Below are 27,510 nucleotides of genomic sequence, written 5' to 3'. Positions count from 1 at the left end.
AAAAAAAAAAAAAAAAAAAAAAAAAAAAAAAAGAAAGAAAGAAAGAAAAATTTCAGGAAAAAATTGAGTTGCAAAATTGGATAGATCATATTATACATTTATCTATTGCCAGGCATGGCGATGCATGCCTGTAATCCAAGCATTTGGTAGGCTGAGGCAGGATGATTGCCACAAATTCGAGGTCAGCCTGGACTACACAGTGAGTTCAAGTCCAGCCTGAACTGCACAGCAAGATTCTGACTCAAATAAAAATTATATATTTATTTATGATTATATGAAACAAACCAGTAAACAGAAAGATGGAAAGGAGCCTGGAAAGATAGTTGCTAATAAGATGTCATGATTCACATAGCAAATATTTCCTGAGTGATTATTATGTGTACACATTGTTTTAGGCACTGGGGATTCAGCAGAGAACAAGATAAATCTTAGGAAAACAAGAAACAAATAAAAGATGAAGAATAATAAGATGCTGTGTGTAATAACAAGCAGCAGGATGGGCACAGGGGCTGTAGGCAGAGGGAGGAGAGGGTTGTTCTGGGGGTTGAGGGCGGACTGCCCTGCCTTGCCAGGTGACAGCCCAACAGGTCCACTGACGTGAGGGAAGGAACCATGGGCGTTACAGGTGGAGGGGACAGCAGGTGCAGATGACCTGTGGCAGACGTGTGTGAACTCTGTGGGGCTCAGATGGAGCCTGGGAAGCCAGAAGAAAGGCTGAGGCTGCAGAAGGAGGCTGTGGAGTTAGGAATTTCTTTCTAGGCGCCATGGGAGCTGCTGGAGACTCTGAGCAGAGCACCAGCCACACAGTCTGATTAGTTTCTCACTGATTTCCCTGTGATGACGGGTACTGACTGTCCCCGGGATGAGTGACACAGGCAGAGCAGTCAGGGCCTCCTCGTTGGAGAGGAAAGAGTGGATGTTCTGCCCTTGGTAGGTGCTAGGGAAGGAGGAGCAGCAGTCAGGTTTGCAATATGTCCTCAAGGCAGACTTGGTGGGGTTTGCTGACAGGCTTGATGTGAGTGAGGGAAAGAGATCTTTTTTTAAGAAAAGCAACTGATATTAAATTTAAAATTATTTGCATTACTGAGCTATGGTTTCCATTCTTCTCATAGCTTTAAACACTGATAAAATCTTCTAAAGCACACGCGCGCATGCACACACACACACACACACACTCACCTTGCACTTGCATGAATGGTTTGGTTGAGAACTGAGGAGGAGGTGAGTTACACATTTGGGTCAATGCATTTTGCACAAGCATGCGCAGGACAGAAGAGCAAGTTAGCTCCAGAGAACAACAACTCCCAGCCCACGAATCTCAGGCATCTTAACAGGGAGCTAGACTTCAAGCAAATCGTACAACAAATGCCACACCAATCTTAAGCTAAATTCTGGGTGGTGTGACCCTCGGTGACATCTGGGTTAAGATTTTATTGAGAATGGGTGATAAAGAAAAAAATTAAATATGATTGTATAGAAATTAGACATCTGTAGCCCAAAACACCATAATTAAGGTCAAAAATTTAAATAGGAGTTTGGTTTTTTTTTGGGGGGGGCATATATGACAAAAATTGACTTCTATACATCTATAAACAAAAGACTAAGAATCCTAAAAATGGAAAACATTTTTTCTTGGAATAGGAAAAGGTCAACAAAGGATAGAAACAGGTTCTCTGAACTCACTACGTGGTCCACCCTAGTTTTGAATTTGTGATCCTCCAATCTCAGGCTCCTGAGTGCTGGGATTATAGGCGTGTGCACCATGCTTCCTAAAGTGGTGGAGTGGCTTGGTGGCTCTTTGGCAGGACCCTCCATCAAGGCCCTCACGAACGACTCACTCCCTTCCACTCACTCTTCCCCTCCAGGTCTCAGAGCTCAGCTGTTTCCCATTCCTCTTAAACTCTGCCACCCTTCACTCTAGCTGTTGGATGTGATCACTCATCTCCTTCCTTCATGCCTAGATCAAACCCACCAGACTTGAAAGAGCTAAGAACCGTAACATTTCTGGGCTGCATTTTCTTCCCCCACTTTTCTAGAAAGCCAGAAAAGTTAATCTGTGCAAGCAACCTAACTGGTGAAAAGTAGCACCAAGATTTGAACCCGTGCCTGGTTTTTCTGCCATGCCCTGCTTCCTCTCTACAGGTCCATGCTACATTCTGAGGAGAAGTAGGCATTGATAACTGGTATGCAGATGGAAAAGGTTAAAAAAAAAAACCTATGATCCCTGATATTGGGGCCAAATCCTAACCTGACTCCTCTGCTAGCTGGTCTTGCAAAAGACCTCAAACCTGTTCGGTATCCTAAGGACTTCGTCCCACTATTCCAGGTGAGAGGTGCCACTGGTGGAAGTGACCGCCAGGTGAGGTTTATGAGAAAGAAACAGAAGATCAGGAAGAAGAGCAGACACATTCACCTTGTATCTCTCATGTGCTGGGGACAATGCTGGTGGTAACACTCGGTGGTTAAGAGCTCAGGCTCAGAGCCAACCAGGTCTGCCTGAAAGCCTTAGCTATATCACCTGACACATGATCTTGGCTAAATTAGTTACCTCCTCTCAGCATCCCTTTCCTCACTAAGAAACTTGGGAATTACAGAAGTAATTATAGCAGAGGACGGTGGCAGCAAAATGCTGTGTGTATAAGGCCTAATAGAGCGCCAACATATACTGAATGCTCACTAAATGTTCATTGTTGTCCTTACATTTGGTAAATCTCAAAACAACACCATGACCCAGGGATGATTGTCAACATTCTTTTTTCCTTACATGTAGGCTCTTGGGTTTCCAACAGATAACGTGAAGCTGGAAAATACCAGACCAAAGTGCTCCATCAGTGTGTACCTATCTCACCCAGGAATTATCCTCAGGAGACTTCTTAAGCATCACCTGAGTTTGCAGTCAGAAACACGCCAGGCCTTACCATGACGTCTTCAGAGAGTCAGGTTTTTAAGTCACATCTGCTGTTCTATTTCCAGTCGTGTGCTCACCTGTTTAGAAAACTTCTCACAGTCTCTTGCTTCTGATATCCTCTTGACTTGCTGTGTAGCTTTCCTCAAGACCAGGGTCTCACAGGGCTGATGCTCTGTCAGAGTGATATCGCAACAACAATGACAACAAAAAGGATCATTGGAGCTTGTTAGCAGTGTAGGAAAGATCATATGGCAGATCTCAGCTTCCTAGAATCTAGATTGTACGTGGGTACAATCAGATCATCCTAAGACACTAATGGGTATAATTATGATAAATCCATACTATTTCACTTGCTTTTTAGCCATATATATACCCACAGAACATGTCTGTCCATTTGGTGATCTATCCATTAGTCTATCTATCCATCCAACCAGTATTTGCTGAATATCTACTACGTACCAGACACTTACTTGGTGCTAAAAATAGACTATCTTCAAGGACCTCACAGTTTAATGGGGTAAAAAGACACGTAGATCATAAATGCAACACTCAGATGCCATGACAGCATTATCTATAAGATACAGTAACAGCCACAGAATAATGAGGGAAAGGCCTAAAGTCTTTAAAAATGCTAAGTGGCGTGGCCGGGTGTAGTGGTGCATGCCTGTAACCCCAGCACTCGTGAGGCTGAAGCAGGAGGATCGCTGTGAGTTCGAGAGCAGCCTGAGCTACATAGTGAGTTCCAAGTCAGTCTGACTACATAGTGAGACCCTGTCTCAAAAAACAAACAAACAAACAAAAAAACATTAAGTGGCAACAGGAAGGTAGTTGTGATTAAGAGAAAAAAATCCAACTCTTGCACAAAAGTATGGTTTTAAGTAGGAGAAGGTTGATGGAGAAAAGCTTATGGACCAGCAGAGAAACAACTAATCATCTGTAAATAGATAATTAGAATGGCTGCAGAGTTCTCAACAGTAATTATGGAAGATAGAAAATAATGTGACCAAATCATCCAAGAATGGAAAGACAATAACTGTTAACCTCGACTTATATACCCAGAAAAACTATCCTTCCAGAATAAAGATGAAATAAAAACATTCACAAAAAAGCAAAAATTAAGGAGCTTACCAAGAGACCTGTGATAAAGAAACTACTAAGGAAAACTGTACATGCATATGTATTTTTGTCAAGAAAGAAGGAAAATGATCCCATAAAGATGGTCTGACCTTCAACAAGATAACAATTTAAAACCAAATAAAGACTACTATAGGGTCAGGAATTTAGCTCAGTGGCACCATGCCTGCCTCACAAGTGCAAGGTCCTGAGTTCAATCCCCAGTACCAAAAAACAAACAAACAAACAAAACAACAGCAACAAAAACCTACTCGTACAAATAATAAGAGTAACAGTATCATCTAATATGTGAGTTTTAACACAGGACAGCCTTAAAAATGCTGGACAAAATAACATTAAATTGAGGTGGAGGAGACTTGGACCTAAACTGCTCTGAGGTCTTTGTTTTGTTCAGGAAGAGGAGTGGTTAAAATCTTATTCAGCTTTAGATAAAGGCATCAAGAAAGCAGAATTTCTTACCCTTGACACTGATATTTGGGGGTGATGGCTCTGTTGTGAGGGACTGTCTTATGCATTGGCAGACAGTCAGCAATGTCCTTGATTTCTACCCATTAGATGCCAGTAGGACTTCCCTGGGTAGTGGCAACCGAAAATGCATTCAGACATTGTTAAGTATTCCTTGTGGGGAAACTGCTCTTGTTTGAGAACTACTGTGAGAAAGAATATAGACAGAATAAATAACTTCTTCCAAAGTAGAGAGACTAGAACAGAGTCAGAAAAATAGAACCGATTGAACCATCAGGGTTATGGCTCTGGTTGAGACAGAGCAAACACTTGGCCCAGTTTCCTGCTGAATGCACCTAAGATCCCTGGACAGAAACCGTGGCGTGTAGCTATCTGAGGACACTGGACAATAAGTAACAGTAGTGAACTAGAGAAGAAAGTCTGAACTCAAAGTAGGAGCCACACTGAAGTGAATTTCCTGGATTGCTTTCCCTGCAATTTATGCTTCTGTCTCAGCTTTGATTCCCACTGTCACTGAAGCAAGCTCCCACTTGTGTCCTGTGTCACTTTCACTCTGGAAATGCCAAGAGTTTTAGGAACTCTGTGCCAGGAAATGGGACAAAGACCAAATCTACTTTGTCATTGAACCGTGCAATCTGAAAAATATACAGAAAAAAGTTAGAAAAAAACAGTCTCGGTGACGTCCAAAAGTTTAGCATTTGTGTCATCAAAGTCCTAAAAGGAGAGAAGAAAAGCAGTATTCAAATTTTAAAAATGATTGAAAACTTCCCAAATTTGGAAAGAGGCATAAAATTATAGATTTAAGATATTTAATAAACTCCAAACAAGTTAAATTCAAAGAAACCCATGGGACACTCATCATCGTCAAGCTGCGGGAAGACAGGCCAAACAGTATTTTGAGCGCAGTTAGAGAAAAGGGAATTTACACAGAAGGGGACAACAGTTTACACCACTGGAACCTCTGAGACTCAAAGGCCGTGGGCCAAAAACTTTGGGGAGAGGGAGAATGAGGACCTCACACATGCCAAGCATGAGCTCTACCACAGAGCTACCCTCTGCCCTGGACTAACTATCCTAAATACTGAAAGAAAGAACTGTCAATCCTTAATTACATGGTGAGAGGGAACATCCTTCATGAATAAAGGTGAAATAAAGGCATTCTCACATGAAAGAAAATCAAGAGGGTTCACTATAGGCGGGCTTACTTTAAATGAAATACTAAAGAGGTTTTCTTTTTCTTTTGAGACAGGGCCTTGCGATAGAGTTCAGGCTGGCCTTAAACTCACTATTTATCTCAGGCTGGCCTCAAACTTCCAGAAATCCTCCTATCTCAGCCTCCTGAGTGCTGTACTCCAGGTGTGTGCCACCCCTCAGCTCTAATTTCTCTTGGTACTGTTAGAGGCTGTGTTTGCTAAAAAGCACAGACTATTCGCTTGGGCCCACAGATACCTGTGGGTAACTAAAAGCTGAATAAAAGTCTGGCATCTCTGTCTTCGTAGTACATCCTTTGCTATCTTGTACTTTGGGTCAGGCTCCTGCTTGGCTCTGAATGTAGGCGGGTTCATAACTTAAGGGGTATCTGTCTAAAACTGCGAATCCTCCAGCTTCAAGGCCAAGATATTTTCAGCTGTAAGATGTGTTCAAGATCTGCAGAGGGACATTGGAATCGCAGACAGTTAATCACCAGCTCTTCCAATGTCCCGCTCCTCACTCCTGAAGCAGCACCTGGCATCTTCAGTCACTGTCCTGACCCTGACTGAACTAACTAATTCATCTTGCCTTCCACCTGTTCCATTTCTCTCAGGCCTTTCCCCCTGCAGTCACCTTGGATTCCAGGAGTAGCAGTCTGATGGATAAACATCCTGCGACAAGGGTCAAAACTACCCCAGGCAGAGCCGGGCATGGTGGTGCACGCCTGTCATCCCAGCGCTTGGGAGGCTGAAGCGGGAGGACGGCCACAAGTTTGAGGTCAGCCTGGGCTACAGCGAGGCCCCGTTTCAAAAAACAAAACAAAACAAACAAAAAAGTCCCAGGCAGCAACAACTTTCTCACGGCTGACAAGCCTCCTGAGATAATGATTAACCAGGCCTTGTGACCCAGACTGCTTGACCGTGTGTACTTCCTGTCCCCTCCCCACTTCCGGTCCTTCTCTGCATAATGGCGAAGCTCTTGCCAGTACCCCGAAGACAAGGCTGAGGACTCTGGTCCCCCATTCCTTCCCGGTGTGGCTGTCCCGAATGAGTTCTGTCTGTATTTCTCCACTGCCTGTTACTGCCAAGTAAGGTGGGTGGCTGAGCCGGGTGTGAAGGGGATCCCCGGAAGTGGGCTTCTGCCCTATGCCTCTGTCAACAGTACTTTTCCTTTGACTCCTGGGTCTTCAAGAATTCAATATATCTATGTATTTTGGACTTACAAAGTCTCCCAGAAATATTCATCTCCATTTGGAACCCTGACAATAACCTCTGATCAATTCACGTGCTTTTTAAAAACCTATCTACACAATTTTTGTTTTGATTTTTGAGACAGGATCTCACTATGTAGCTCAGGCTGGCCTTGAATTCACTATGTAGTCTAGCCTGGTCTTGAACTCATGATGATTCTTCTGCCTCAGCCTCCTGAGTGCTGAGATTACCAGCCTATGCCCAACTTTAACAGCTTTTTTGAAAAATAATTATCACATTAATTTCTCTGAGCTTCTATTTCTCCCTCAAAAAAAAGGTCAAATCTTTCGAATAATGATGACACCCATGAATTTACCTAGAGTCCCCATTCTGTGTTTCTAGATCATGCATTATCTATAGGGCATATCTCCTGCAATCTAGACGCCACACACCAAGCCAACTCCTTTCTCTAACTCTCACAGTCCACGCCACTGCTGGCCCTGCCCTGGGTCAGCCCCCAGGCCAGGTACTGGCCAGCCAGGGACAGGCCGGTGCCTGCAGTCCCGAGGACCTATCTGTTCTCACCAGTCCTAAACTGTGTGCTCTGTCCTGCTTTGTCCTTCCCTCTGAACCGCCATAAAGGCTGTGGCCTGTGCCTTCCCCTGGCTCTTTCCTTCTTCCTGACCAACCCTGCTGGCCCCACCACACAGGGTGTGCCCCTCTTTTTGACAGGGGTGATAACATTAAACTTTTCTTTCAGTGGCATTTTGCCCTCTCTGTGTTTCCATTCAGTCACCTTTATAAACTAAGACCCAGGAGCTATTCAGTCCCTACCTCAACAAATGCTGCTTCCCAGTGGGGACAGGTGTCGCAATCATGTTGTGGGTTGATCTCCCCTCCACGCTAACAAGCCTACTTCCCCTCAGATCCTAGCACTGCACCAAACCCATCATCGCAAAAGTTAAGCGTTAACTTAATGTTAACAGTGTGGAGGCCCAGGCCAGAATGCAAGGGTAAAGCAAATTATGTTCAAACAAAGCCAGGAGTCTAGGATTTTGGAAATAACACCCAAGTCAAGGGCCAAGAGGTCACATTTGGTTGTCTCTGTACCTTTCAGGGTGCTCTGGCGGCAGGAGCTTCCCGCTGAATGCTGGTTGGCAGAAGAGACTCTCCTGTAGGCTGAATGTACACTAGAAATCTCCAGGGAAGGAAAAGGAGAGGAACAGAGTTAGAAACACTGGTAGTGAGAGAAATACGTGCAACGTCTAAGATAATTCCTGTGATTCTTAGCAAAGGAAGCGCAGAAGGACAATGCTAGGAGCTCGGCAGAGACTGGGGGCTGAACGGGCAAGCACCTGGGCTAGGATGGAGGCAGAATGGAGGTCGGAGCCCAGCTGTCACTCACCAGTGGGTGACTCTGGGCAAGTCAGTCAACCCATCTACTGCCCGGTTTCCCTAAAGGTCAGGTCAGCTAACGCATACAGAGGGGATATAAACTAGGATTATGCTTGGATGTGTGTGACACACACGCAAAATAACCATGGCTCAAAGTAGGTAGAAATCACTTTCCCACAGAAAGTCTGAAGGTTGCAAATCATGTGGTATCACTACTGTACTTGGTCCTTGGGGACTGGGACTTCTTAAAGCTCCTGGTTCCACTTTTCCTAAAACAGGACCCTGGTCCTCTGACCCAAGATGGCAGCCAGAGCTCCAGTCATCACATTCACTTTCCAGGCAGCAGGCTGGAAAGGATAAAGAGACGCAGAAGGAAGGTTCCCAGAAACTGCCACAGGTTACAATCATTTCATCTCATTCAGTGCATCTTAGTCACACGGCTATACACAGGGAAGATGAAGGACTATAGTCTTTATCCTGGCCAGGTACGAGCTCAACTAAAATGAGAGGTTCTTTTTAGAGATGAAGAAGACAGCGGACACTGAGGAACAACTCCTAGTCTGCCACAAGCAGTGTGAGAGTCGCTTGGGGAGCTGGGGCAGGGAACGCTGGATTCTGCCTGGGGAGAGCTGGAGGGCTTCCAGGAAACGAAGGAAGACATAGCCATTCTGTCTTTAAGGATGAGTAGGAGTTTGGCAGCGTGAAGCAGAGGGCCCACCAAGTGGCAGACAAGCAGCCCACCAGCCTTAACAATCAGCGCCTTGCTTTCTTAGAAATGAGATATCTGAACGGGCAGGAGGAAGGCAAAGGGACTCCTCTCCTCTGTGCAGCTGGTGCCCAAGAGCGAGTGATTGTTAGGGTGCCGAGGTGGTACTGGGATTTGTTAGGAAATGAGTTTGGGGCTCCACGTAGCACAGGCCGGGGACACTGGTGGCGGAGGCAAGGACAACGTAAAGAGGGCAGCTGGGGTACGGTAGGATAGCCTGCTGCCTGTGGGGGACGCCTTGCACTAATACGGGTCGTGTGTGTGTGTGTGTGTGTGTGTGTGTGTGTGTGAGATACTGGGGATTGAACCCAAGGCCTTGGCACTGAGCTACATCCCAGTAGGAGTGGCCAGTCCTCTCGGCCCACCATTAGGGACGGACTTCAGGGCCCTAGCATGAAGTGCCCTGACATGTTGGCAAAAGCAGGGAACAGCCAGCCAGGGTGGGACCCCGACAGGGCAGCAGAGGGCGCCTGCAAGTGAGGAAATTGTGGGTACAACTGAGACGGCCAAGAAGTGCTGGGGTGAAAACAGGGGTGCAGAGTCAAAGGTGTGTGTGAAGATAAGAGACCCTGGAACACCCTATTCCCAGACAGGGGTGACCCATGGGGCACTGAGGTGCAGGGAGAGGGCAGCTGCGTGTATCTCTCCTTGGAAGCTGGGGTGAGGCCCAGGACCCAAGTCCACAGGCACCCAGGGATGGCAGAGGAGGGCAGTGCAGGTGGGGACAGGCTGTCTGGGTGCAGGAAGTAGGGGTCTCCTGCTGACTCTTCTCATCTCTTGGTTCCCTAATTGCAGGCATTGCCTGGAAGGTGCTGGGTGGAGGCTGAGTCAGGAGGAGCAGACTGCAGTGTGGAGTCTGGGCGGCAGTCAGCATGAAGTCAGGGTGTGAGGGGGGAAAGCCAGCAGCACAGCGCGGCCAGACAGCACTGCACGCCCATCGGAGGCCTCCCCGTGTGGCCGCCACAGTCATGCACTCTGTGGTCTCCCAGGGACCTTTCCTGCCTGCAGACACCTGGGCTCAGGGAAGCAGGTAACTTGCCTAGGGCTGCACAGCTGGCATGGGAACCTGAGAACAGGGTGCTATGCAGAGATCTTACAACCCTGGGGGACAAGAAGACTTCCCGAGGACAAAGACTGACAGTGCTATAAAACATCATTTTCAGATCCTTGCCTGTCTGGTCACTGAGCAGGTGTTCTTGCTCCTCTCCTCCCACTCTACAAAACACAAGCACCTGTGCCTCCCAAGCCTCCTGGGGGGGGGATGTAACGCCTCCTAGCGGGGGTCTGGGGGAAAAGTTTCCCCCTGGTTGATTGGGGGCCTAGGGGAGAGATCCCTCGTTGGGTAAGGGGCAAAGCTCCTATGAGACCCCGCCTGTGGATCTTTTATGTATTTGATTGAGTTGCAGAAAGGGCTGAAGGCCAGTGGCAACCAGTGCCAGCCGAGTGAGGAAACGTTGATGAACCACTGAGACCACAGACTCAAAACAAACAGAGACGAATAATCACCGGTACTCAGCCGGGGTCCCCGAGACAATACAGATAATAATTGCAAAAATGGGGTGGTGTTGGGGCTCAATGTCCACAACTGATTGCTGTCACATCAGACCTGCCAAGAGAGTCTCCGATCCTTTGGGATATTTCCTTGACAATACCCGCATATTTTTCCTGGATAGTCTTGCGAAATGGAAATCCAGAAGGCAGCAGGACTGGCTCTTCTGTGACGGTGGCCTGGATGTGGGCAGCATTGATCCCGTGTGTGTGGTGTGTGGCAGCATGGGAACGGCGAGTGAGGAGCCACCCTGTATATGTTTGAGAAGTGATGTAGCCAGAGGGGTCCAGAGCAGAAACACCTGCCTCGGCTCCCAGCCAGGGTAGAGGGGGTTCTTACGAGGACTCAAGCTGCTAAGAATGAAGCCTGAGCCGGGTGTGGTGTCGCACACCTGTGATCCCAGCACTCTCTCTGGGAGGCTGAAGCAGGAGGATGGCAAGTTTGAGCCCAGTCTGGGTAACTCTGAATTTGCAAGACCTTGTCTCAACATAAAAACAGGGCTGGGGATGCAGCTCAATGTGAGGGCCTGGGGTTCAATCCCCAATAACGCAAATTAATTAACTAATTAATTAAAAATTTTAAAGCGCAAACTGAGCACAGTGGTGCCTACCTGTAATCCCAACTACTCCTGAGGATCTCAAGGTAAAGCCCAAACCGGGTCACTTACCATAGTGACTTAGTGAGATCCTGTCTCAAAATAGAAAAATGACGAAAGAGCTGGAGATGTAGATCCCTGAATTCAGTCTTCAGTACCAAATAAATAAAAAATAAGTAAACAGAATGAAGCACAGGATTGGAAATAGGCATTTTGGCATCACAAACGGGGCTGCTGGCCCAGCACTTGAAGAGGAGAGGTCGGACAGCCACGGCCACAGGGATTATGTGAATGCTCCAAAGGATAGGGCCGAGGGCACCTACGATGAGGAGCCCACTCCAGACGAGAGGGTGAGGAGGCCAGCGCCTCCTGTGAGACTGAAGGGGATCAGCACCTGCCCCTCCTGGCTGGCAGTGTACCTCAGTGGTACAGCGCTTGCCCAGCACACATGAGGCCTGGGTTCAGTCTTCAACACCTCACTCCGTGAAGGAACGGCACCCCTATAAATGCCATTTTGGCATAAGGATTATTTTGAGCTGAAGGCAATTAAAAGGCAGCCAAGACCGGAAAAGCTCTTTACCGTCCCCAGCCTGTGTGAAAGCAGAGTGTAAATTTCCCTCGGTGAAGAGGTTCTCTTTCCCTCCCCTATATGGGAAGAGGAGACAACCCATCCCAAGAGATGCTACCAACTTGAATCTGGGAAAACAAACCTTACTGAAATGACTCTGACTTTCCAGTAGTTTTTCTCATATATTTACCTTCCCACAATTCACATCCCTATAAGCCCAAGTCCTTTTTTCTTTGTCTCCACATTTTGTTAAAATTGTTATAAATTAGCCGGGGATGATGACACACTCCTTTAATCCCAGTACTTGGGAAGCTGAGGCAGGAAGATCTCCATGAGTTCAAAGCCAGCTTGGGCTACATAGTGAGTTCATGGCCAGTCTGAACAATATAATGAGATCCTGTCTCCCCGCCAAAACTGAAATAAAATAGTATATAAGCTATCACACCTATCTGCCTCTTTGAGGTTTTTGCTTTTTTCTATGAAGCTCCTTGCATCATGAAAAAATATTAATATTAAATAAGTTTTGATATTAATTTGCAGGGCCTGATACACTAAGCCTAAGAGGGTATCAGAAAGATCTCCCCCAATACCCACATACAAGAGCCGGAATTGAGATGAAAAGATGAATATGTATTTCCTAGACCAAAGGTTGACAATTTTTTTTGTTGTTGTTGTTTTTGCAAAGAGCCAGAGAGAAAATACTCTGCTTTGCAAGTCAGAGAGTCTCTACTGCAAGTACTCAGCTACATTGGCGCAAAGGCAGTTGTACACAATAGTAAGTCAATGGCCACGGCCGTGAGCCAATAAAGCTTTATTTACAAAAGCAGGAAGTCAAAGGCTTGATGTGTTTAGCCAAACCCTTCCTGGCATTTACTTTCTGGCTCTCCAGAACGAAGCTGGCTGTGATTTGTGGTGTTTGCTTTGTCCCGTGCTACCCGTGTGACCGCTCTGGACTTGGAGTTGGGCAGAGGTGGGCCGTGGAAATGGCAGTGGGGTGGGACCTGGGACCAAAGGAGCAGCAAGTATGGGGTCCCTGTTCAGGGAGAGAATGCGGTAAATACACAGAATTGAAAGAGGGCCACTGAGGCAGGAGGCCCTAGAGCCCAGGGCTGGAGATGGGCCCAGGCCTTGTTGGGTGTGAAAGGTGTCCCATGCTGGGGCTGGAAGGAGGTGCTGGGAGGCAGGGGGCAGGTGAGGTGGGAGATGCAATCAGCTCTGCACCTTGGAGAGATGGCAGGGATGTCCCCAAGCCCGAATGGTGGTCTGTTAGGAGCCCACTTCAGCTGTGACCAGAGCTCAAACTAGGCTGGCAGGTTGGAGGGGAAGGGAACTCATGGAGTCTCAGGGGCAGGGGAAGAAGTAGCTGTTGGGTAACCGTCTGGCTAATGAAAACAGAGAAAAGCACTGCACCCTGCAGCCCACGCCCAAGGGCTGGCTCTGCTCCCGTCTTCCTGGGCCTGCGTGCCTGTGGTCAGGGCACCACTCAATCCACGGGCCACTCGAGAAGATAGGGTAGACCGGGCAAGGTCCAGCAATGTGCCACCCACAAAAGGCCACCGATGCTCTGGGAACCCCAGGTTTCTGTAGCCTGCAGGGCTCCCCACTTACCAGAGTGTGGTGGGGCTTCTGGCTTGAGACTGGCTTGTGCACGGAGGCTCTTTTACAGGCGAAGAAGGAAAACCCTCTTCCTAGGAAGGGAAACAGCGATTCTTGGTCCCTTCTGGCCACAGGAAGCCAAGACTATGGACCAGGAGCCTTGGGATAGCCTGTCTAGGAGGAGCCCAGGACATTGCAGCAGCGGGGGACACCTACCCGAGAAAGGCTTCAGCCAAACTGCAGCCCCCTTGTCAGGCCTTGCTGAGTGACCCTGGGAAAGTTACCTCTCCTCTCTGATCACTTAGCCCACAGCAGGGGAAATACTGCCCTCAGGACCCTACGTAATCAAAATGAGCATTGAGTTAGGTGTTTAGAAGAGAAAAATCTAGCAAGCTCATAAGCTTCATTAAGATGGTGTTAAACTTGCAGATAGCCGTCCTGGAATTTAAAAATTGAAGACAATTTTATGGGTTGCATTTTTTTCCACTTTGAAAAAAATCCCCATTTGTGCATGACGGTCACGGGAAAAGCGAGCGGGGTGTAAATGGTTAGAGAAGTGGAGGTTGACAGTGGATGCTGTTACAATTTCCGGACCCAGCTTCTGGGTCCTTTGGCTAAGACCAGGTGCCCTGGAACTCACAGACAGCAGCTGCCCAGCTTCTCAGACTCACCTATGCTGAGCAGCAAATGACTGTCACCACTCCTTCCGAGTCGGTTTTTCAACCAGGCATGGTGACACACACCTGGAGTCCCACCCCTCCAGCAGGCTGAGGCAAGAGGGTTCCAAATTCAAGCTCAATTGGGGCAATTTAGCCACTTAGTGAGACCTTGTCTGAAAATAAAAAGTGAAAAGGGTTGCTGGGTACAGAGCTGAGTGGGAAAGCCCTGGATCCAATCTCCAGTACCAAAAAACAAAAAAAGTTGATCTTGGGGAAGTTGTTCCTTTCCATGTTAGTTTCCTCATCTGTGACATGGGTTTAGTGTGTCCTACTACACAGGATGTCATGAGGATGAACTAAAAGAGAGCCCAGCATGGTTGCGGGCATTTTGTAGACATCCACTAATAGAAATCTACTATTTGAATAAAATCCCACCCCCTGCTTCCCAAGAACTATGTGGTGTGGACTCTTAACTCTTAACTCAGAAGCACTGGCAAGTCAGTCGTTTTGATGGGGGCTGGTGAGGGAGAACCTGGCCTGGGGACATCTATACCACAACCCTCCCCACCTCCATACAGGAGGCAGAGGGGACAGGAGGCCAGAAACGGTATCTCACCCTTTATCAGGCGTCTTCTCTGCAACATTAATTCTTCTCTCCGGAATCTCTCTGAATCCAATTCAAAGTAGTCCCAGTTGTTATAGTTCTGCGGGCAAGCATGTATCCCTGAGAAAGGACCAAATGGATAGTGAGGACTTTTGCAAAGAGAAGGGAGGCAGCCACCCAGGACAGTGGAGGCCGAGGCCTTGGGACCCCTGCCGGTCCCGGGCACGGTGCCAGCCCCACCCTTCCCTCACCTTGGGGCCTTGGGTGAATCACGTCTTCTCCAATGGTGCAGGAGACCAGCTTGAAACCGCACTGAGCAGGCTGAGATGTTATCAATTTAGGTTATGAATTCTGCTATGGGTTAAAGTTATGAGTCACTCCAAGGCTGAAGTGTGAATTGCTAATTGACCTTTTGGCTGGTGTTCGGAAACAGACTTCCCCATGCCAGTGGTCACAGCTGAGGACTCAGTGATCAAAGAGGTTGTGATGTCTCTAATAGCAAGGAAACACTGCAGCTGGGGAATTATGACACTGTGCAACTGTTCTCCAAGATCAAGCGTTAGCTAACGGTAACGAAGTAGCTCATTAGCTATGATCCATGAGAGCACAGATGCCTTGTTAACTATGACCTGTCCTTCAAATACATAATTACTCCCTTTTTCCAAGCCTGGCTCATTAGCACACTCGTTCTTCTGTCCCCTACATCCGCCTTCATGCCCCTCAATACACTGCGTAATGATAAAGACTGGCTAATCCAGAGCTCGTGGTCTTGGCCAGGGCAGAGCTGCGATCAGGCGGTCTTCAGCCAGGAGAGCGCTAAAGATCAACTCCTACCCCCCAAGTAATAAACTGTCATTTATTATTTCTTCCCTATTCCTTGTTATTCGCATATTATTCTTTCATTCCCTGCTGTCCCCTCATCAGGTGACTGTGCGACCCCCGGCTATCAACCCGACAATGTGGTTTCTTTGTACGGCTGGGGATGATGCCGCCTTCCCTGTCTTGGCGAATGGTGTGAGGCTCAAGTCACAAGGTATGTGACAGCGACATGCTGTACGAGGGTGCAGGCGCTGTGGTTATTTGGTTTTCACTCATCTCCCCTGAGGTCCAGAGGGCAGGACCTGGAGCCTGCTCAGCTCTACACTCACACGGGGCCTCCTGTTGGACCTGGCACGGAGAGAGCAAGTGCTGAGCAAGTGTTTGTTGAATGCATTGTGGCTCTTTTAGTTGAGTGCTGAAGTGTCTTCTCCCTACCGTTTGGTGGTGAGGGCTGCCAGGGTTACTTGAGAATTGTGAGCCACGGTGCCTAGCCACCGGCTCTGTTGGATAGGAGCAAAGCAGGAGGGTCTGTTGGAAAGAGAGTGGGCAGGAGGTTTATTAGCAGGGATGAGTCGAGGGAAGGAGGTGCAGCCCTGAAGAAAAAGAGGAACCGGAAGAAGGGTCAGGAAGAGGGCCAGGGAACAGGTGGGGTTGTGCAGTGGTCAGACCCCTAGCTGTGGAGTGGGCCAAGCTGGGGTCTAACTCCTGCCCCCCATTGAGTGGCTGTTGGGGATTCTCCCTGTTGAGAAGATTAAGCAGATGTGCTGAGAAAAGTTAATGCAGAAGGCCTGACGCCATGACCCTTTGAAAGGCCTGTAAGGCTGCCCTTGGCTGGCGTCTGGGAACTTGGCTGGTAAACAGCTCCTTACGCCGACTCAAACTTTCTCCACTGCAGAACTGGCTAGCTGTGCCTAACTACACCTGCTCTCCTGGAATGACGACGCAGGACAGACACCACTGTCTCCGTGACCACTACTAGTGGAAACCTTGGCCGCTGCATTTCTAGTGGGTTTCCCCGGGCACAAACATCACACACAAGTTGCTGCATCCTTGCAGGAGGAGAAGCGGACCAAGTGACCCCTGTGGGAGGGAGGGAGACTATGGCTCCTCCAAACTTCCCTGTGCCCCATGCCCTGGCTCTGCACCTCTCTCCACTCCTATGAGAAAGCTCAGAAGAGACTGAACCTCTCTACTGAGATCTGCGAGTCCTTCCAGCAAATCTAGCTTGAAGGGATCTCGGGTCCCCCGACAAGTACTTTCTTAGCACAGAATGTAGTACACAGGAACCTCGCAATAAACAGCATTTGATGACTTTTGGAAGCGTCTCAGGCCTGGCTGGGGAGGGAGAGGAGGACTGAAGGGCGAGGAGAGGCTGGCAAGGTGGGTGCTGGGAGGAGGGTGATATGTTACCTACTCGGGTCCCATGGCAGGGGAGTGTGAGACTAATCAGCATGCGGCTGTGCGGTCCATAAGCCCACGGCACATGGTTAACTAAGGGGGCCGAGCTGAATCTTGGTGTCTTGTTGAGAAAGCACTGCATGTTCCCTGCAGACGTAGCCAGCCTCATAAAGTGGTCTAGGAAGGGATGTCCCACAGCCATTTTGAGGCAGCAGGAAAATTCATACTCCTGGGGTAGTTTTGTTTTGTTTGACTGGAGTCTTACTGTGTAGTTCAGGCTGGCCTTGAACTCCCTATGTAGCCTAGGCTGGCCTCAACTCCACGCGATCCTCCTACCCCAGCCTCCCAAGTGCCCGCATTACAGGTGTGTGCCGCCACGCCCGGCTTTCCTTGGGGCTTTAACCACACACTTTTCTCTCTTTAATGTAGGATTGCCTTGATGCAGGGGTGCGTGGCAAATAAGAATGTACCTAGGCTCCAGGGAAAAACTTCTTTCCCCGGGGAGAGAAGGTCACTGCTCACCTGCGATCCACAGGCTCATAGTGTTGCAGATGTCGGACTTGAATTCACGCGTGTTGAACCAGGACTGTGGGAAACAGCAGCAGAAGCTGGTGTACATGGCTTTGCTCAGCAGAAACGGCAGCCTCTGGGTGCAAGAGGAGATCAGGCAATGTTCTCTGTATTTTTGCCCCAAGAAAAAGAATCATGACTCCAGAAAGGATCTGCGATAAAATCCTTTCCCGACCCGAGCTGCCTCCTCCTGCCTCAGCCTCCCTAGTGCTAGTGCCAGGTCTACAGGCAAACATCACCAAGCCCCACTATTACTGAGGCCTCGTAACCATGGCTGAGCTCTAACTATACACGAATAGCTGGCATCACCCACTTAACATCATAATACAAGGACTTCCTTACATTGCTATAGCATCAGATTTTTTTCCCCCTAGTAGTGATCTTTGTAATATTATACTCTGGGCAAAATATTCAAATTTACGTAAACATCCTCCATCAGGAGATGTTTTTATTGAAAGTCAAAAATCTGAGAGAAAAATCCATGAATGAAGGCAGCTCCTCTTACAGGTTCTTTTTTTTTTAAGACAGGATCTCGCTATGTAGTTCAAGCTGGCCTTGCACTCACTGTGCTGTCAAAAATCTGAGAGAAAAATCCATGAATGAAGGCAGCTCCTCTTACAGGTTCTTTTTTTTTTTAAGACAGGATCTCGCTATGTAGTTCAAGCTGGCCTTGCACTCACTGTGTAGCCCAGGTTGACCTCAAACTTGCAGCGATCCTCTTGCCTCAGCCTCCCGAACGCTGGGCTTGCAGGCATGCACCACCAGGCCCAGCTAAAGCAGCGTCTCATTTAATCTTTAGAACAACTCAGAGAGGAATTACTATTTCTGTCTTATGGGCAATACAACAAGGCACGCAAAGCTCAGGAGCCTCGTTTAACCAGCGCTAAACTAGTACTAAGTGTCTGCTAGAGTGAGAGCGTGGACCCGTTTCCCACCCGCACGGAGCGAAGGCCGTTTTCCCTTCTCCTTGACCGCTCTGGGAATTGCACTTGTGAGTCAAGGACACCTAACAGGTAAAAGAGAATTTGAATGACAGTATTTCAATTTGCCTTTTTCTCATCGTGAAGGGTGAACCTTTCCCCCCACTCATACTTCTAGAGATAAAGAATCTCTAGGCTACGTGCTTTGTCCGTTGGTCTACAGGGTACCTAATTTTTTCTTATTGACTTGTAAATTCTTTATGTCATGCACCATCTATGTCGCTTTAGTTTTGCATAGTTTGTCATTTGCCCATCAACTGTGTTCATACTAGTTGTGTCCATAGCAATTAAAATGTGTGTCAAGAGCTCTAAATCTATCAGTATTTTCCTTTATGGCTTATTCCTCCAAGTCCTATTTCGAATTTTCTTCCTCACCCCTGAATCACGTAAGATTTCACTGTGTGGAGCAGTCCCTTAGAGCATATATTCTGTACCCATAGATGTATAAGCAGTACATACCGGTGTATATGCACACTTTCAGTTTTAATATTACAGGCTTCCTTGAAAAGGCATAAAAAAGAACAGGAAAATCTTCTAACTTTACTCCCCTGAGATAACCATTGCTAAGAGCTCAGTCAGTTTGTTTTCCAGATTGTTCTTCTGTCCACAGGTACATACCTCACTTAGCAAGAGGGATGCATCCTGAGAGATCTGTCATTAGGTGGCTTTGTCACTGCGTGGACACCATTGAGTGTATATATACTGAACACAGCTGTATAAATTCCTTCGCTTTTCACTCAAAATCTCTCCTATCCATCCCAGCTAGCATACAGAGCTCGCTCTATTTTTTGTAACCGCAGCATTATAAGTCAGCATTCAGATACTATCACCCCTTATTAATTTCTCCTTTACAGGAAGAGTGTTTAGAGCATTCCGTTGGCATTAGAAGTGAGTAGAGGGCCAGGGATTTAGCTCAGTGGTGCTGCAGCCTGCCTTGCAAGCAGAAGGCCCCAAGTTCGATCCCCAGTGCCCCCCCAAAAAAGAAGTGAATAGGAACATAATGTCTTCTTTATCCAGTGTGGTTTTTCCATAAAATGGAGTATTACTCAGCCATAAAGAATGATAAATTAAGGCTGGGCGTGGTGGCACACGCCTGTAATCCCAGCACTCGGGAGGCTGAGGCAGGAGGATCGCTGTGAGTTCGAGACCAGCCTGGGCTACAAAGTGAGTTCCAGGTCAATCTCAACTACATAGTGAGAACCTGTCTCACAAACAAACAAACAAGCAAAAACAAAAACAAAAAAAGACCAAGAATGAGAAATTAGATTCACTCATAGGAAAATGGATACATATTGAGGAAATACTCCTAAGTGAAATAAATAAGTCACACATGTATAAATACAGAATAGTTTCTCAGAGTACATAAGATCCTAATGATATAATTGACCATGAGAAATAAGAAGAAAGGGGCTAAAGGTGTAGGGAAAGTGGGAAGAGTAGGGGAAAGCTAATAAGGGAAAAGAAAAAAATATGAGAAAATGAAAAATGGAAATGAAATGTTTGTAAAGGGGGAGAGGAGGAGGGGTGAAGGGAGGGCAGGGACAAGGGGAAAAATGAGAACCAAGACCTGCCATGTAGAGGTACACGACCCCAATGATGAATGTAACTGCACTGCATACCTAAAATGTACCAATAAACTCAATGAGGAAAAGAAAAAGAAACCTAATGTCATGTTTTTCTAAGCAGAAAATGATGCTCACTTTTAAGAGCGCCTCTTCATAGTGAGACCTGGGCCCGTGGAACAGAAGGACGGTGTAGTGTCTTGCAATGCGGTCAAACAGCTTATTCTGGATCTCCTTGTCTGGCTGCCCAGAACAGAAGGGGAAAGAATTACTCGGAGTCCCTTGTTGTAACAGCCGAAGGGCTGGCGTTCTTCAAGCATTGCTCTCAGCTCCACAGATCTTATTCTTAAGCTATTCAGCTTTATATGCTTTATGAAATCATACCTCACCTAGAGGTGGACTATTTTTGAAGGGAGGACCGAACCCGGGGCCGGGAGATCCTGAGTTCTACTCTCAGCCCTGCCCTTGACCAGCCATGTGATACAGACCAGCTCATAAAGCTCGAGCTGGGGAGAGGATGCTGGGTAATGGCCGGAGCTCAGGTGAAATCCCAGCGAGCCAGCGGGGAGATCTGAGCAGGGAGGGGAGAGGGAGGGGTTGTAGGAGTGTTAAAGGGGCTGGAATCTCAAGAGGCTTTGCAGGAGGGTTGGGAGTTCAGGGCCAGCCTGGGTTACATACTGAAACATTCTTTGTCTTTAGGAAAAAAAAAAAAGCTGAAATTTGTTCTGTAGAAAATAACTATAGCAAAAGAAAAGAACTATAGCAAGGGAGAAAAACAATTAGATTTGCATTTACCTGGTATCTTTCATGAAATATCCACCAAAAGCTATCCAGCCATATCGCTCTGACAGAAGGAGAAGAGAGAAATTTCTCCAATTCTGTACCTGAACATAAAGACTTGGGAAAATTTATACATTGTTATTGTTGATTTTCTTTTATTCATTCAAGGTCACAGCTAGATTCGTAACCATCTTCACGCAGCACCTGCCGTCCCCCTGTGTCCTGAGCCCTGTCCCCCATCTTCCCTCTGCATTCACATACTTCAGAGCCATCAAGAAAGCCACCCCACCTCCCAGGGAGTGCTCGTGACTGCCTGGCCCTGAGTCAGGTGTTTACCTGCTCTCCCTTCCACTTCTGCCCTCTTACGAGCACGAGTTGCCTTCACAGGGTAGGAGAATGAGATTTTCAGAGGAAGACGCCTAGGGCCAAAGGGCTGACGGCGTTTGCCTAAAATAAGATGGCCAGGAGCACGGAGCAGGGCCGGAACTGTGACTCTAGACAGCTGCTCCTCTCCAGCTTCCCTGGGCTCTCACCTCCTGTGTCTGTTCAGGCAACAGTGCCCAACACCCACTGTAACGTACAGATATTCTACAAACACAAGTTTGTGCTGAACCTGGGCCTGAGGTGCACATGTATAATCCCAGGATTAAGGTAGCTGAGGCAGGAGGATGACCACGAGTTCCAGGCCAGCCTGGGTTGCATAGTGAGACCCTGTCTCAAAAAACAAACAAACAAACAAAAACAAAAGAAAAACAACAGCAATAGCAACAAAATGACTGCACGGTAAGATGTGGCTCAGTTAGAAATAAGCCCATGGGATTCCGAGATTAAGCCAATTATCTGTGAGTTCAGAGTGGCAGAAGATTTAGCGTTTGTGGGCGTAACAGAGTCTTGAACCTTGGCCTGAGCCCAAAGCTGCCACTGTCACAATATGACAGAGACATTTACAGAAGGCTTTGCTCCTCATCCGCGCAGATGGAGCAGCCTCAGACCCAGGCAGAAGGAAGGGAGGGAAGAAACACGCCGTGTGACGATGGTGACCCAGAGCAGCGAAAGGACAGGAAAAGGAAGGGACAGGCTGAGATGGCCCTGTGACCGGAGCTGCTTTGGGCACACGAGAGTTACGCGGTCATGAAGGATGAAGAGGCTCAGGGTACAGCTGCCAAGACCATTCCGGGGCCTGTACCCCTGTCCAGACCTCCCCACAATCACCCCTACCTCCCCTATCTCTTGGGTTCATTTTGTGCACACACACAGGGTCCCACGGTGCCTTTCTGCCTTCCTAAGTCCCCGGTGTGTGCGAGTGCACGGCTCTCCGGGCAGTGTCCTCAACCCAGGGCACAGCTACAGGGCGTGCGAAACACCCCAGATACACTGCCCTTGGCAAAAGCATCTAGGATTTGGGGTGAACTTGGGCTGGGGTTCCCAGCTCAGCTCTGTCCCCCAGAGCGTGTGGCCCTAGGCGAGCTCCTCAGGCTGGGCGAGCTGCCTACTCTCTGTCCTTACCTTGCCACTAAGTGGGTTCTTCTCTGCCCGGACCACGTTGCCCACCATGTCGCAAAAGCGCACCCCATTGGGGAGCTTGTTGGGCCCAGTGTTGTTATAGGGAGGGGGCTGGTACAGCTCAGCCAGCAGATTTTTGTCTGCGGTTTTCTAGAGCAAAAAAAGAGGAATGGGGAAATGGGCTCTGTGATTCTGACAGTTTAGGGCAATAGGATTTCTTCCCCTTTTTATTACAAAGGCAGCAAAACAACGTTACAGACCCTGAGAAAATGAAGGGGCTCATGGTTCCAATATCCCTTGCCAGATATCTATTTATAATATTTCTATATTCATATAAAGGCTTTGAGCAAAGGTATCCAAATATAAATATGTATTTTTTATTTATTTTTTATTTTTTGTGACAGGGCCTCACTATGTAGTCCGGGCTGGCCTTAAACTCATGGCAACTCTCCTGCCTCAGCCTCCCAAGTGCTGGAATTACAGGCGTCACCATGCCCAGCACAAATATGTGATTTTATTCATTTACACACACACACATATTTATGTCTTGCTTTATCTACTTTAGGTTTTTCATCCGGCAGCAGTCTTCACAATTATTATTTAAAATACTACAACTTAATTACTCACTAATTGCCTCCAATAGATATTAATAAGGAATAACTTGGAGTATATAGTCCCCAGGTATCCCTCCCCTTTAAATTGTTTATTTAGCATGATTTCCTCAAAACGGCAACACTGGATCAAAGGATATGACCATATGATACTTAATATATAACATTAAATTGGTTTTTAGAACAAAACTAACATGTAATATTTATTTATTTATTATTTTAAATTTTATTTTTATTTTTTGGTACCGGGGATTGAACTCAGGTCCTTGCGCTTTTGAGGCAGGTGGCAGAACCAGTGAGCTAAATCCCCAGCCCAACACGTAATATGTATTTAAAAATGTCAAAATCCAGAAAACTAAAAAGTGGAAATTACCATTCCCCCAAGGCACCTCTTGGAAACACTGTGAGAGGCAGAATTATTTTCTAACAGACTATGATGATCAGAAATGGCAGGGCAGCCTGGTGATTGGCCCCCTGACCCAGAGTCAGTGGTAGCCACTTCCTAGCTGTGCCACCTTGGGCAGGACACTTACATCTGCTCAGCCACCAAGGATGGAGAGCAAGACAGTTTCAACACAGCCTCGAGCATTAGGCTTCACGCTGCTTTGGAACTTGCTAGTCTAAAAGGTGGAAAAAGGATAACAGTAACTTCATACTCTCCAGCATGTAAAGCTCTGGGTGCATATGACCTGGGTTCTTTAAAAAACAAGCAGGGAGGTGAGGCAGGAATTTAGCTCAGTGGCACCACGCCTGCCTCACATGGGCAAGGTCCTGAGTTTGGTACCCAAAAAAAGTAGGGGAAAAATATTTTTTTTTGAGACCTGTCTTTCTGTGTATTTCAGGATGGCTTTGAACTCACTGTGTAGCCCAGGCTGGCCTCAAACTTCTGGCGATCCTCCTGCCTCAGCCTCCCGAGTACTGGGAATACAGGCATGCCCCATCTTGCCCAGGAGAAGAATCTTTCTCAAAATTTTTAATCTTTTATTTTTGTAGAGCTGTGGATTGAACCTATGGCCTCACACATGCTAGGCAAGCACTGTACCACTGAGCTATACCCCCAGCCCATGGAGGAATCTTCGCCGTGGAGGACTTGAGGTGAGACCAGATTGTGAGCTCTCTATCAAAATCACCATGCAGGAGCCAGGTTCCTCCTGCCCAGGAATAGAACCTATTCTGTGGCCAGTAGAAGGCAGAGACATATCCAAATGTCGGTCCCCTTCCCTTTTTATTCTGATTAGCACGTGTTTACAACATGTTACGATTACATTTATCATGAGGAGCTGGTACATGCACAAAACACATCTTAATTCCTTTTATGTCCACCCTCATCTCTCGGTCCCCTACCCTCTTGCAAAAGAGCCATCCCCCTTACCCTTTTTATAAGGGAAAAGTTGGTGGTCCTGAGTGCCGTGCCTCTGCAGGAATACTGTGCTTTTCTTGGTCTCTTGGCTGCAGGAAAATGGAGGAAGAGAAATCAGAAACGCAGAGCTCCAGGCATTACCCTTGCTTTGTGGTGACTGTCCCTGTGACTTGTCATTCCCCTGGGCTGCCAGGAGACACCACTCAGCCTGTGGTGACACCGGATCCCAAGTGTAATGTGTCACATAGTAGGTGATCCTTAGATGGTATTGTTCCTCCCTCCTTCCTTCACCAAGATCAAAAAGTCAGACTTAAGGCTCCTTCAGAAGAGGACAAAAATGTCCTCACGTAGAACTCAGGGTGTTTATTCAATTGCATTTTAAAAATTAAAAAAAATCAAGACTGGGGATGTAGCTCAATGGTACAGAGGTGTGTGTAAGGTCCTGGGTTGAATCCCTAGCACTGCAAAAACAAGAACAAAATTTTTTAAATAAAAATAACTCAAACCCCATGACGACATCTTCAAGGCTATGAGAAAATATTTTTGCCTCTGTCTCCCGGGCTGCTGAGACTTTTCTCCATTAAAGTCTTCTTCTCCAACTCAAATCTCTCAATGGCCTTAAAAAACCAGAAGAAAAAAACGGGGCATTAGAAATGGATGCAAATATTGGAGGAGATTGGGAGGGCCCACTCTTTGGGTACCCAAAAGGCCTGGGCAAAGTCTGTTTCCAGTCCTTCCTGCCTTCCTTCTATAGCTGGTGTCAGTGACATCCTCCCTGAGTGTCACCGAAACACCTACCTTTCAGGATCCTTTAATGATTAGAGATAGAGTATTTGATGCATTCTGAAACCCTAACACAGAGGTTATCAGATAGGATTGCTCACTGAGGAGTAACTATGGAATTATTAACCATTATACCCTTGACCTTTTTTTTTTGAGTCCTTTGATATCTGATATTTGATTATCTGGGGAACTCCCCCCACCCCCACTACCCCTTGTCGTACTGTTGTCAACCAAGAGTCCAGCAATGTGCTGGATAGCAAAGTTATCACTGCACCATCTACCAGCACAGAATGGATGCTGAGAAACCAGTCTGGCGCTGAGGCAGAAGTGGCCACACAGTGGAGGGCTGGTATATAAAAGGCATAGAAAATTCTGGTCCAAAGAGAGTGCACGGGGTGGCCCAGGGATACTCTTTGGCTGGTTGTAGGTATCAGCAGATCTGGCCAACTGCCTGGGCAGAGGAGCAAAAGGGACAGCGAGGAGATCTTCCTTCAGGTCACAGTGGAGCTGGAAGAGGCTCTTGACAGCCCTGTCTTGGTTCTAACTGGAGATCAAGAACACTTAAGAACTGGGCGTGGTGGCGCGTGCCTGTAACGCCAGCTCTTGGGGTGAGGGGCAGATGGGTTTGAGGCCAGCTGGGCAGCATAGCAAGACTTCAAGTCAAAACAAACAAACTCTCTGCTGGGCAATTCTCCACCAGATCCTGCTTCTGGGAGGGTAACTTCATTCTTTTATCTGACTCAAAAAAAATCGTTATACGAAAATCACAGAAGCGACATATGTGTTATCATTTTGAAATATCCAAACACACAGAAGTACTCTAATATAGAGTGGAAACTTCACGCCACTACTGCCCCACTCTTTTCCAGAGCTGACCCCGATCGCTTGGTGCTGATCCATCCAGGCGCCCCTATGCGCTAATGCACGGAGCACGGTCCAGCTGCGAGCCGGGTGTTCCCCTGAGCCCTGTGCCAAGGGCTGCATGAGCTCTGACTCATCTGACACAGCAACAACCCCAGCGAGTAGACATGTCATTGTCATACCTTTTATGGGACATCGAGGATTAAGTCACCTACTTCATGTCACAACACGAAAGAACAGTAGAGCAGGAATTGAAACTCCACAGTCTTACCCTGGAGCCTGCTCTCTCTCCCACAGATAAACACTCAGATATGCAGAGCGCTTTTTAGCCCAGGCGGAATCGTTCCAAATAGTGTGCCCTCGTACTTTGCTTTTATCTACACTTTAATTCTAAACTGTACTTGATGGCAGGGTAGAGACTGAGGCTAGAGGTCTCTCTCCTGCAGCCGTAAAGAATGGCTCCGCCTGTATGAAAAGCTATTTGACTACAGTATATGTGTCAAAATTAAAAATTTTATGCATAGGTCTCTACTGTGCAGAAATACTTGCAAATGAGCCCTAAGATGTACCAATATATTCACATGTTCACTGTGTTCCAAATGTCACTGAAACGTTTATCACATAGGAATACTTAACTTATGTCATGTCGAACCTATAGAATCTTATGCAGGCCTGAAAAGAATGGGCAGATAGATACTACTGATTTTGAAAACATCTTAAAGTATTTATACTAAAAATGAATGGATGAATAAGAGAAAACAAATGTAGACTATAAAATAATATTTATGGTATGATCCTGGTAATGTTAAGAGAAACAAACAAACAAACGACAAACAAATATACACTGATGCCAAAAGCAAAGACAGCCGAAAAGACAGAGTATTCTGCCAACTCTCAGAAGCCATGCCACACAACTGTCACTTACTCACTCCTCAGAACTCCTGCCTCTCACAAGGAGAGAGAGGAGAGAGAGACAGAGACAGAGACGGAACTGTCAGGGGTCAAATTTTATATTTTCTAAAATAAAGCCACGTGTGGCAGGACACACGTGTAATCCCAGCACTCGAAGGCTGAGGCAGGAAGATCACAAGTAGTTCGAGCCCAGCTTGGGCAATTTAGTAACTTAATGAGACCCTGTCTCAAAATAGGACTTGGCTTTTTTTTTTCCGGTACTGGGGATCGAACTCAGGACCTTGTGCTTGCAAGGCAGGCAATGGCACTGAGCTAAATCCCTGTCCCAGACCCTGTCTCAAAATAAAAAATAAAAAAAGGTTCTGGGGCCTGCTTCACATGCGCCAGGTCCTGAGTTCAATCCCCGGTACCAAAATATTAATAAGAATAATAAATAATAATGATAATAAAGGTCTGGGGTGTAGTTCCATGCTAAGGCCCTGCGTTTAACTCCTAATATTGACCCCCACAGCATGAATAGAAATTAACTTTCAGATTTCTAGTTTACAGTCTAGTTTACATGTGAAGATCTCAGAAGCCAGAACTCTGTCCTAACAAGTAAAAGGCTGAAGAAACTGAAACAACTTATCTTAGATCATCTGGAGAACTGATGTCATAGGGCAAATTATTGTCCCCAAATGAGAGAAATAGGAAGATACACAAAACTGCAACCTACTTGAGCAGAAACCTCCACAGGAAACAGCAGGAAAAA

The 27,510-nt window shown here is 47.1% G+C and overlaps 1 protein-coding gene across 2 annotated transcripts in view; it reads right to left on the bottom strand.

The window, feature by feature from the left end:
• The window catches only part of Fam227a (family with sequence similarity 227 member A), a 51,073-nt gene that overhangs the window by 17,325 nt on the left and 6,238 nt on the right, over nt 1-27,510 (bottom strand). The window contains exons 4-13 of one of the 2 annotated variants that reach the window (XM_019205952.2): nt 24,751-24,820; nt 24,216-24,292; nt 22,236-22,382; nt 20,745-20,846; nt 20,088-20,192; nt 17,360-17,483; nt 14,633-14,740; nt 13,370-13,449; nt 7,999-8,086; nt 2,986-3,080 (exon numbers count right to left, since the gene is read on the bottom strand). In XM_019205952.2, the coding sequence (XP_019061497.2) occupies nt 2,986-3,080; nt 7,999-8,086; nt 13,370-13,449; nt 14,633-14,740; nt 17,360-17,483; nt 20,088-20,192; nt 20,745-20,846; nt 22,236-22,382; nt 24,216-24,292; nt 24,751-24,820 (996 nt within the window). Of the gene's footprint in view, nt 1-2,985; nt 3,081-7,998; nt 8,087-13,369; nt 13,450-14,632; nt 14,741-17,359; nt 17,484-20,087; nt 20,193-20,744; nt 20,847-22,235; nt 22,383-24,215; nt 24,293-24,709; nt 24,821-27,510 lie in introns of those variants that run through there. The other variant, XM_010612889.3, reaches the window with a different exon arrangement.

The sequence above is a fragment of the Fukomys damarensis genome, unplaced genomic scaffold (genome assembly GCF_012274545.1).
Source record: "Fukomys damarensis isolate Sample0158 unplaced genomic scaffold, DMR_v1.0_HiC HiC_scaffold_19, whole genome shotgun sequence".
Lineage (NCBI taxonomy): Eukaryota > Metazoa > Chordata > Mammalia > Rodentia > Bathyergidae > Fukomys > Fukomys damarensis.
Note: the sequence above shows the minus strand (reverse complement) of the source record. Positions and strands in the feature narration are given on the sequence as shown.